Source organism: Nothobranchius furzeri, chromosome 7 (assembly GCF_043380555.1).
Source record: "Nothobranchius furzeri strain GRZ-AD chromosome 7, NfurGRZ-RIMD1, whole genome shotgun sequence".
In the NCBI taxonomy this organism is placed as follows: domain Eukaryota; kingdom Metazoa; phylum Chordata; class Actinopteri; order Cyprinodontiformes; family Nothobranchiidae; genus Nothobranchius; species Nothobranchius furzeri.
This window is the reverse complement of record NC_091747.1, coordinates 51833876-51845565: the sequence shown is the minus strand read 5'-3', so window position 1 is coordinate 51845565 and position 11690 is coordinate 51833876. Positions and strand designations below refer to the sequence as shown.

The window sequence follows — 11690 nt, the reverse complement described above, 5'->3', positions numbered from 1 at the left end:
ACCTCTTTATAGATAATCAACACAATTATTTTAAATCAGGAATATGTTTTTAAGTTTTCTGTTGCCAGGAGTCGGCAGCTCACAGCGCAGTGACAGCCCTATATTCAGCGTACGGAGTGAGGTACAGATACGGACCAGCCTCCACCACTCTGTGTGAGTTTTGATTAAAGGTGTACTAGAATTCCAAACCACATTTGTTGTTGAATATTGAGAAATGGTTTGTTATAAGAAAAGCATCATAAGCTTAGATACACCCCCTTACATGTGCATGTTCCAACCCTCTTTAACGTTGGCAATGTATAAACGTATAATGCTTTCCACAGAACAATGGTATTCTGAGCTACCGCTAATGCCCCCAGATGAGAGGCAGGGCTAAACTCAGATAGGTCTGCAGTCTAATGCAGGGACACAAAAAATAAACATCCGTTCGCACACCACTCAGACTTACCCCGACTCCACACTGGAGACATCAGCGGCGCGGAGCGTCTCTGCTTAAAATAGAACCCATGGGGTCCATAGGGTTGATTTAAACTGACCGTGGCGTGGAAATTTTTAGGCGCAGCCCAGAAGCAGCATATCGCACTGTGCCGCTAAAGAGCAATTTCTGGGACACGTCAGTTTCTGCTAGTAACATAGGGTAAGAAAGGAAATCACACACGGTCACAGTGTTTCTAGTAATTTTCCCAAAAAAATATTGCAGCAATGTAATTTCATATTTTTGTAGATTACATACATACATGTGACCTAACAGTTTGTTTATGTCAAACATTTTTTGAGAAGTGCAAAGATGTGTTTTTCAGGGCTTTAATTTTGGCAGTGGAGAGGCACAAGTTAATACGTAGAAATCAAACGTGGTTTCCTTCTTTTTTTGGTTTAATGGCAGATGGCATAAGAAAACCATGGGTGTTTCTCAATGTCAAGGCACCTGGCATCGCAAGGCGATGTCTTGTGAGGCCAGGCGCCTTGCTTACGAGGACGCTGTCTTTTCTTGATCAAAGAAAACACTTAAATGGAACAGACTTGCATCACGATTGCCACAGAAGCCGTGACACAGGAGGTAATGTTATATTTTATGTGTATAAGTTTCAATATAAATATATAATGAGACTTTTACTTTTTAAATTGTGTATAAATTAGTTAAATTGAACTTGCAAGCGAGTTACTACCTTCTAGCCATCGAAGCTGCAACTAAGCAACTAACCAACCAGTTAACTGCTTTTGAAAAAAAAAAAACATTTCAGACATCAGCCCAAAAGCTACAATTAGTTGACTTACATTTAAACTTGAAATTTGCCCGCGAAGTAGCTGCCGGCTTCTGATAGGCCATCCTTTTGAAAATACAGCAGTGTATTCTGGGAAAGTTTTGATCAAGGCCAGGCTTTAAGGCACCTCCCGTGTGTCCTTGCTCAGCTAGCTAAACAGCTAACAAACGGAGAACAGACGCCTCGGTAGAACATGAACATTGGAACACGCTTTGGCGGTTCCTGATGACATATCTCCTAGGCAACTGGGGCAGGACCGAGACATCGAGGTGAGGTTCCTTAGCATTGAGAAACACCCCATGACTTTTCAAGACTTGAGGGATTTTGTGGTCTCGCGAGGATGGTGGAGAAGCCTCTCCATGGCTGAGACTCTGCAGGTAAACTGTTCTACTACCGTTCAGCACCGCTGATCATGCCTCCAGTGTGAAGTCTGGGTTTGAGGCATTTGTACAAGAACAACCAAAACTGGACTTCATACTAATTAAAGCCAAAACTAAGTATATTTGCAGTTGATTTTCTTCTTTTGCATGTCCTCGTTTTAATTTTTATCGTAGTTTTTTTATTTACTCTGGTGTTCGTTATTTAATTATAGTTTAGGTAATGATAATAACTTTTATGTTTGACTATTTATCATGGCTCCTTTGTCTTTGTGAGCCCCAACAAAGTCTCTTATATTATATTGAGGGTCAAAGAACAGTTTCCAGTTGTAAAAAGGCTTTGTTCTAGGACATCCATTTTAAAAGATTTAAAAACTCTCTTTAGAACATTTTCTGCCATTTGATTCTCTTTTCCTCACAGATGTTAGCTCTGGCAGCTCTATCGACTGGGCCTACAGGAACGGGATCCCCTATGCTTTTGCTTTTGAGTTAAGGGACACGGGACACTATGGTTTCCTTTTGCCTGAATCCCTGATCAGCCCCACCTGCACTGAGACCATGAGAGCTGTGAAAGCCATTGCATCGGGTCTGCTGAAGAAGTGTGACACACACAAGAACAGATTTACTTTTATATGAGCGACCTTTACAATTAATTTCATTGGGTTTTATTTCAATGAAGAAATTGTTTCTGTGGGTTCAGATAAATACAAATGCAGCTTTTTTTTTTACAGTGAATGTGAGTGTTTGCTGTGATTCAGAAGCACTTTTATGGATTATTAAAAACAAATGATTGTCTTGTGAAGTTTGATGCGAGAAGTCCCAGGTGCAAATCCTGGATGAGCCCCTACTTGTCACGAACGTGTGGGGCAACAAAAATAAGGGTTAAGACGCTGTGGTTGAAAGTAAAGCGACAGCTACCAGACCAAACAATTAGCAAAATAAAGCCACGCTTGGGCAAGCCCCCCCCCGACTGCAAGTGAAGTACAGTTCTTAAGGTGAGGATTAACACCAGGCTTTGGTGTCTCCATCATTGGCATATATACTGGATAAATAATGTCCATAGGCTCGAATTATAAATTTTTGTTTCCAAATGGGAGGTTCCCACCACCGCCATTTTGACCATCTGTGTCACACGTCTCGTCACGCCCAGACAATCCAAAAATGGGAATAGAGGTGGAGCTGAGGGTAGGGCTAATTACTTAGCGGTGTTATGGTAAAGGCATAGCATTTTCCTCCATTCAACCTGTTAGTGAGAAAAATGCAGTTGAGCAACTCAAAAGTGAAACCGCATCAACTAAAGGAGCTGTGGTGTTTCTGTGGTCTCCCTCAGAGATCCACAAATGACTACAGCCTCGCATGGGAGCAGGTCGAGACGTCCCGGCTGCCCCGGGAAACGGGAACAGCCTGCTGTACCGGAGACAGGAGAAGCCGGGCACCTTCAGTTTCTTATGCAGCCCCACTAACATGTTTGACCAAGCATTTAATGTAACACGACACAGGACACAGCTAACATTCAGAGAGTTGAAATGGCCAAATCCATTAATGTGAGGCCTTTCCCCGGAGCTAGCTCCCACCTCTAGCTCTGGCTCCGACGTGGCTCTGATGCTCGTTAATTATTCTGAATTTTAAGCATTAAATTACACTTAAACAGAAGAGTTACAAAAAAAAATCATGAATGTAAACTAGAACTATTAAATCTAAAATATTTTTGAACCAGGCTGTAAACATGTTTATTTTTGCTGTAAAATTGGAATTTTTAACATGGGAGTCGATGAGAATTTGCTCTCTTCTGGTGCCAGCCCCTAGTGATGAAAGTAGAACTGCATTTTAGCCACTTCCTGGTTGGCTACAGGAATGAGAGCCTGGGGTTCCCCCTTGTTCTCTAATCAGCATCACCAACAGTTTGCTCCAAGCTCTGCAGGACAAACCTGTAACTTAATAAACTGAGGAGCAGGCCTTCACAATAATTAAAGCCTGTTTAGTACAATTTTTGATTATTTGTTCAGTCCTACTTTTACTTTCCTGTATTAAAACAATTACAAACTCAGTTCTGTTTTGTTGCTATAATGTAATGTAATCAGGCCTTTATTACTGCAAACTTACGGTAAATAATATTTTATTACCTGACATTTAAAATATGATTGTTTTTTAGTTTACAGTGAAACAAACGCCATCACCTCAGTGCTGTACTCACATTTGCTGTGTCCTTACTCTGATTTTATTATAAACTTCATTTGAACGTTTATTAAAATATACACTCAAAAAATGCTTCAGATTTTATGTAACTATTATTTCAGTATTACATTTTATGTTATAGCTGTTCATTTCAAATTCATACTTTTTTTTTATTTCCTGTGACTATATTAATAGTTACTTCGAACAGCTTTGTTGACAATTTTTAGTCACCATCTCTGTATGAGTCCTACTCCTGGGTTAGATTTTAACAAAGTTTTTAAAATAGTTTTATAAATAAAGTATCAGTCGTCTTTTTTTCTCTTCTCCTCCTTGTCCTTCATTTTGATTCTTCATTTTATTTATATTTGAAACCAAAGATTCATACATCTTCGTGAGTGACTTTTAAGAGTCCTTTTGTTACTAGTGATTGTGCCACATTTCTTCAGCTAAATAAACTTAAAAAAATGATAAAGTGAAAATAACTCAGATAGCTCAGCCCAACAGCACCACCTAATGGCAAATTTATGTCACGGCCCATAACAATTGAAACGTAAATAATATCTCAAAGTCAAAAACTGATTCTCACAAAATGTTTGAAGTTTTAAACTAAATAAAATAAGTTCCACATAAAAATAATTAGAAAAATTAGAAAACAATTTTTTAAATGTATTTTGTTTTGTTTATTGATTATCTATCATTGTTAAACAATCACTAATTGAATGATGGTGTCACGAACAGAGTTCTGAAGACCCGTGAAGACGCCAACACAGTAAAAATATATAAAAAGTCTTGATTGAAGGCAGAGGTACCTGGAGGGCAAGGCTGAGGCAGGTTCAGAGACAGGCAAGGTCCAAATGGCAAGCAGCGAGCAAGGCAGGGGTCAGGCAAAAAACAAGGGACTCTGGACCAAGACTAAGACTACGAGGGGACTCTGGACCAAGATTAAGACTACGAGGGGAAACTGGACCAAGACTAGGACTACGAGGGAACACTGGACCAAGACTAGGACTACGAGGGGACACTGGACCAAGACCAAGACTACGAGGGGACACTGGACCAAGACCAAGACTACGAGGGGACACTGGACCAAGACCAAGACTACGAGGGGACACTGGACCAAGACCAAGACTACGAGGGGACACTGGACCAAGACCAAGACTACGAGGGGACACTGGACCAAGACTAAGACTACGAGAGGACACTGGACCAGGACCAAGACTACGAGGGGACACTGGACCAAGACTAAGACTACTAGGGGACACTGGACCAAGACTAAGACTACGAGGGGACACTGGACCAAGACTAAGACTACGAGGGGACACAGGACCAAGACTAAGACTACGAGGGGAAACTGGACCAAGACTAAGACTACGAGGGGAAACTGGACCAAGACTAAGCCTACGAGGGGAAACTGGACCAAGACCAAGACTACGAGGGGACACTGGACCAAGACCAAGTCTACGAGGGGAGACTGGACCAAGACTAAGACTAAGAGGGGACACTGGACCATGACCAAGACTACGAGGGGACACTGGACCATGACCAAGACTACGAGGGGACACTGGACCAAGACTACGAGGGGACACTGGACCAAGACTAAGACTACGAGGGGACACTGGACCAAGACTAAGACTACGAGGGGACACTGGACCAAGACTAAGACTACGAGGGGGCACTGGACCAAGACTAAGACTACGAGGGGACACTGGACCAAGACTAAGACTACGAGGGGGCACTGGACCAAGACTAAGACTACGAGGGGGCACTGGACCAAGACTAAGACTACGAGGGGACACTGGACCAAGACTAAGACTACGAGGGGACACAGACTGGGGAACTTCAGAGCAGGAGACGTCCTCTTCAGAGCCTGGAGGCGTCGACCCTTGGACTGGAGGCTTGTGGAAAGGCTTCACCTGAGCCCCTTGGACGGGCTGGGCCGGAGCCTCTTGGACGGGCTGGGCCGGGACCGGGGCCTCTTGGACCTCATCCGTCGAAGCAGGATGCGATGCGTCCTCCGGGACCACCGCCAGAGCAGGATGCGATGCGTCCCCCGGGACCACCACCAGAGCAGGATGCAATGCGTCCCCCGGGACCACCGCCAGAGCAGGATGCGATGCGTCCTCCGAGATCACCGCCAGAGCAGGTTGCGATGCGATGTGTGTGTGTGTGTGTGTGTGTGTGTGTGTGTGTGTGTGTGTGTGTGTGTGTGTGTGTGTGTGTGTGTGTGTGTGTGTGTGTGTGTGTGTGTGTGTGTGTGTGTGTGTGTGTGTGTGTGTGTGTGTGTGTGTGTGTGTGTGTGATTTGCTCGGTCAGTCTACATTTGGGCCCGGTGTCGGTACAGGATCTGAGTTACCATGGTGTTATTAGTGAAAAACATTCTAAAAAATGCTTTCTTGTGCCAGCTGGTAGGCTCTTTCTTTCAAGTTTTCTAGTTTTCATTATATTTCCTTATTTTATTGACTAAATGTACTGTAATTCAGTTCACTTCAGTTTGTTTAAATAGCACCAAATCCCAACAAGAGTCATCTCAAGTCACTTTAAAAAGTAAATTCCAATTAAACCTACTTATCGGTTCACTGAGTTCAGTTTATTACATATTACATAATATTAAGTATTATGTACCACATTACAATCTAAATAAACCATTTTATATTAAATACTAGCATATTATTATAAAGATACTACTAAAAACATGTACGTGGAAGCTAATATTTCTAATAAGTCTAAGAGTTTCTAAAACTTTGAGGGATTTCTCTAAAGGTTTCTCATTTAATAAAATGATAAGCATCACATCAATGAATATAAAACAATACGCGTTTCAGGTTTTATTCTAAGTATAATTTTGTCTTGTGTACAGTATTAGGAGATACCAAATGCCTTTTTGTTCTTAGTTTTTCTAATAAAAACATAGTAATCATCTATTTTTCTAAAATTATTCACATAAAGAACTGTAACTTTAAATTTGATCTATTTACACAACGCCAGTTCACAGCTAAAGTCATCTAAAGGCGCTTTACTAAACATCCAACCAACCATTTTCAGCTGCTTATTCAGAGTCGGGTCGTGGGGGCAGTAGCCGAAAGCCTGATTTATACCCCTCTGTGAGCTTTGCAATGGAGACACACACACGGAGTGTCGGAAAGGTTTTCACATTCGAACTTCTGTTCGGGCAGGAGAGTTGCAAAGCAATTCCCTGCCAGGACAACAGAGGGCGTAGCGCTGTTCTGTGCTATCCTGCCACTATGGTCCCCAATAGTGTATTTACCTGGTATTTACTAATGTGTTTGTACGTTTCATGTGGTCGCCACCTCCAAACCCACTTTTACCGTCGTTTCCATCCACGTTTGCTCCATATTTTGTACTTGTTCAGTCACAAGTGAATAAATGTTATTATTTTCTGACTTTTTCCACAACGCGTTCTTCAATCTGTTCTGGGTCTGCTGCTAAATATCTGTTTACTTTTTAACGGGGCTACAGCTGTGCTGGTGACGAATATACAGGAAGCAGCGTCCTGACGAATCACAAGCTTACGTTCTTCATCACTTTCGAACGATGTTTAAAATTTTTCCCATGTCTCCGTCACCCTTCGTGCGCCCGCCGGAGAGCCCTTGTTCTGATGCATAATGGCGTTGGGTGTCTCCACACAGATGCAGATGGAGAAATATAAATCAGGCTTAAGCCAAGATGCCCAGACTTCCCTCTGCCCAGCTACTTGGGCCAGCTCTTCTGGGGGGAATCCCAAGGCGTTTCCTGGCCAGCCGAGAGACAGAGTCCCTCTAGCGTGTCCTGGGTATTTCCTAGGGTCTCCTCCTAGTTGGACATGCCCGAAAAATCTCGCCAGGGAGGCGTCCAGGAGACATCCTCACCAGATGCCCAGGCCACCTCCACTGGCTCCTCTCTACATGGAGAACTTACTCTAAGTACTTTTACTAACTTTACTAACTTTACTAAAGAAACGAACTTATTATTATAGGTTTACTATCTAATAAAACCCATTGCATAATCGATTCACCGCAGAATTCACTTTGAGTTGTCAGTGACTTTACAGCTAAACAGGCGACTGTGGAGGGGGAATCTCCCCTTTAGCAGGAAGAAACCTCCAGCAGAACAAACAGCCTTCTCCCACGACCGACTGGGAGTTTGATAAACAGATCCTGTAAAAATGGGAGTGGGGTAAGGGAGGGTTTCATGATTCACCATACGCCATACTGATTCCACATATTAGTTAAGAATGTTTTTACGGTAGTTAAAGCCGTGCCCTTTGATTCGACCTCAACAAACTGCGGCTCAATGACGTATATAATTGAGTTCTCTGTAGCGATCATTTTTGTAGTCAGTTCAACACCTGTGCCGACTGCCTCTGAAAGATTTTCCTGTGATTGTTTCTGTGGGCAGATGGTTTCTGATGGTTGCTCTGCAGATTCTTCATGAGGATGGCTTGAATTTTCACAGGATTTATCAGCAGGTGACATCACTTTTGAAGGACTTGTGATGTAACGTGTTTCACCAGTTGGAGCAAAGCTGTTTGAGCATTTATCTTTCCTCCCTGTCATTATTTCATGAGCTAATGTAACATACTGACTGTTCCCGGCATCAGCTAAATGACCCATAGTTATAAAGGTGTGGCCCAGGGCATCTGCTGGAACGATCCTCTCTGCAGGATTAACGTGTAACAATTTTTTCAGAAAATCAACAAAGGCTTTAAAATCTTTGATCTTGGCTGGATCTTTCATCTCTGGTAGCATTTTCACCATATCATCTAGAGAGTCAAGCTCGTCAAAAACTGGGTTAATCTTCATAATCTTTTTTCCTGTGAACTGCTCATATTCCTGAGGCGTTTTAAGTCTCCAGAAATGTTCAGGCTTGCTCTGGTCAAGTGTGAAAAAGTGTTTGGCATACCAACCTGTTGTTAGAGATTGGGTGTCAGGCATACCGAGGAGCTTTACAAAAATCCTCATTGCCTCGTACTCATCTTCTGGACAGAGATTCCTGCCTATAAATAAGAATGCTAGCACACATCCGACCCCCCATGTGTCGATGCTTTCGTTACATGGGTTTCCTAGGTAGATCTCAGGTGCCTTGTAGGATATCGATGGAATGAGCTCCTCCTCTGAATACTGGCATTCTCTGACAGCAAGTCCAAAATCGATTAGCTTCACTCTAAACGGCTCTGAATCATGATTAACCAGCATGATGTTGTCTGGTTTGATGTCTGTGTGAGTGATATTGACTTGTTGAAGAAAGTCAAGAGTTTCTAACAGCTGTTTGGCAATGTATCTGATTTCAGACATATTCAAAGGTGTCCAATCTGTTCGTTCCATCAGATTAAGCAGACTTTGATCCAAAAGTTCGTACACAAAACAAAACAAATTGTTATATTCAAATGCTTCAATTAACTCAGGTATATACTTCTGAGTAGAGTCATGTTTTATGAGGTATTTCATTGCCTCCAGTTCATGTTGTGCACTTTGCTGGTTAAGAACTATCTTAACTGCGACTCGTTTATCTTCTCTGTCAACTCTACACATTAAAACTGTCCCAAAACACCCTGATCCAAGTTGTTTCTCCACGTGGTAAAGAGCTAACGAGCTTTGAATAACATCACCCTTGTTAAATGGTATAGTTATTTCGACTTGTTTATCTGACAAATCCTGATTTACCATCTCTGAACCGTTTGAGTTCTGCTCTGTTACATAGTTTGGGGACAGAGCTCCATTCTCGTTTAAAAATATTTCATGGGCCATAGTAGCATACGAAGTATCTTTACTATCGGCAGTGTGCTGCATGGTAATAAATCTGTGTTTGAGAGCATCTGCTGGAAGGATCCTATCCGCAGGATTCAGTTGTAACATTGCTTTTAACAGGTCTACAAAGGCCTTTTTCTCTTCTAGTTCAATGACGCTTTTCACCCTTGGGCCAAGAGTCAACAAATCATCCAGAGACATTAAATCTTCATCCTCTTCATAATTTGTGTCAATTGTCTTTCCCGTTGCTTCAAAATAATCTTCGAATGATTTAAAAGTCCAAGAGTATCCAGGATTAAAAAAGTGTTGGGTTCTCCACCCCTCATTTAATAAACTGTCTTCAGGCATACCCATCAGCTGTACTATGGTTTTTACATAACAATACTCATTATAAGTTGGGTATAGTGAAAAACCCAGGTACAGAAAAGCCAGCGTACAGGCAAGACCCCACACATCAACGCTTTCATCTTGAGGACTGTCTAAAAAAACTTCCAGAGGGCTAAAGCCACAGGCTGGTGAAATATCATTTTCTGATAATAAACATGTTGAAGCCGCACTTCCAAAGCCAATTAACTTAACGCTGAAAGGTTGTAACTCTTGGTCAACTAACATAATATTTTCTGGAGTAACTTTAGCATGAGTTACATCACGTTGTTTAAGGAAATCCAAGGCTGAAAGCATTTGATAAGCAATAATCCTAATTTCACTAAAACTCAAAGGTTTACCGTCTCTTATTCTCATGTAGTCCAGTAACGTCATGTCCAGTTTTTCAAAAACCAAAAAATACCAGTCTTTATAAAAGAAGCTTTCTCTAAACTTCACCAAATGGTTTTCTTCTGAATCCAGATGTGAAACATGATCTAAGATGTTGGCTTCTTGTCTGTATTTCTCAGCAAACTTTTTCCTGACGCATTTAACAGCAAAAATCTCCCCAGTCTCAGTATCGGTACACTGAACTACGTTTCCAAAATTGCAATGTTTGAGGACTTTGTCGACGTGATATGCAGTTATTCTGCTCAACAGATAGATATCTTCCTGGATTTTCAAAGGTTTTTCCATATCTGAACTTATTTTGAAATGTTCTTTAAACTCAGAAGAGAAGATATTTGTCGAAGTAATGGCTCCTTTCTGCTCAACAGGCAACTGACTACTGACGTGTCTGTGTGGAATTCAGCTACTGAGCTATGACGAGGCGAGCTTTGTGACGTAGGCTTCTTGAACGCATGCGCAGACGCAACGACGCTGGCTGACGCTGACGCTGCTTGTTGTAAAAGGATCTGGCTGCGGCCGATCCTTCTCGCTTGTTGGCAGAGGTGGAAAGTAACGAATTACATTTACTCACGTTACTGTAATTGAGTAGCTTTTTTGTATATTTATACTTTTTAAGTCGTTTTTAAAATCTGTACTTTTACTTTTACTTTAGTACGTTTTTAAAAAAGAATCATAATTCGCTACATTTTAAATCATATCTGTTACTAAGTAAAAATAAATTGTAGGCTTAAACGTGTAGCAGCATTCACAACAGGAAGAGACACCTGCGTGAGCGCCGCCTCTAAACCGTGGGGGGGGGGGGGGGTACATTTTAGATAATGAGGACAAACAGCCATTTTTACCGCAGTTTTGCTGAAAAACATCAGTTCAGTCCCTGTGATCCACTCGCTGTTGACCTCCTCTCTCCCTCCTCTCTGGGTTGGAACCCGCACCTTCGCGCACCGGTGTGACGTCATCAGAATTCTGCTCGGTTCGGTAACCAGACTCGGTTCCGTGTTTGAAATGTGTGTTTCCCTACCGCTCCGCGCGGAAGCGGCAAAATAACGTTTAGCGCTCTTAACAAGTCGATTATCAGCGCTTTGCTCATCAAACAGAAGACCTGCAGGCCTCTGTGAGTTAAACCATCCTGATACTGTTCACTTGTAAACATTGTGCTCCATCCCTGCGTTTGAACTCAGAAGTTGCTCCTTGATGCCACAGATATGTGATGATTTAGCTTGTTTCTTTATTTTACTCCAGAATAAGAGATTAAAGTATTATAAAAGCAGTTCAGTGTTGTTAAGTCATTCAAAAGATTCTAACATGCTGCAGAGTGTGTGTGTGTGTGTGTGTGTGTGTGTGTGTGTGTGTGTGTGTGTGTG

General features: G+C 42.1%; 2 protein-coding genes and 1 long non-coding RNA gene across 3 annotated transcripts in view; 1 reads left to right on the top strand and 2 right to left on the bottom strand.

Moving 5' to 3' along the window:
* cpa6 (carboxypeptidase A6) overlaps nucleotides 1–2634 on the top strand; it is a 27863-nt gene extending 25229 nt beyond the window's left edge. Inside the window, exons 10-11 of the mRNA XM_015955246.3 lie at nucleotides 69–153; nucleotides 2061–2634. Coding sequence (XP_015810732.1) covers nucleotides 69–153; nucleotides 2061–2275 — 300 coding nt within the window. The 3' untranslated portion in view covers nucleotides 2276–2634. The remainder of the gene's footprint in view (nucleotides 1–68; nucleotides 154–2060) is intronic.
* Nucleotides 1–11690, bottom strand: part of LOC139070614 (uncharacterized) — a 14909-nt gene extending 3219 nt beyond the window's left edge. The window contains exon 1 of the long non-coding RNA XR_011521097.1: nucleotides 11172–11690. This is a non-coding gene — a long non-coding RNA (uncharacterized lncRNA). The remainder of the gene's footprint in view (nucleotides 1–11171) is intronic.
* Nucleotides 5965–10969, bottom strand: LOC139070612 (uncharacterized). The gene has a single exon (XM_070553196.1). The coding sequence runs from the start codon at nucleotides 10615–10617 to the stop codon at nucleotides 8008–8010; it is 2610 nt and encodes an 869-aa protein (XP_070409297.1). The 5' UTR covers nucleotides 10618–10969; the 3' UTR covers nucleotides 5965–8007.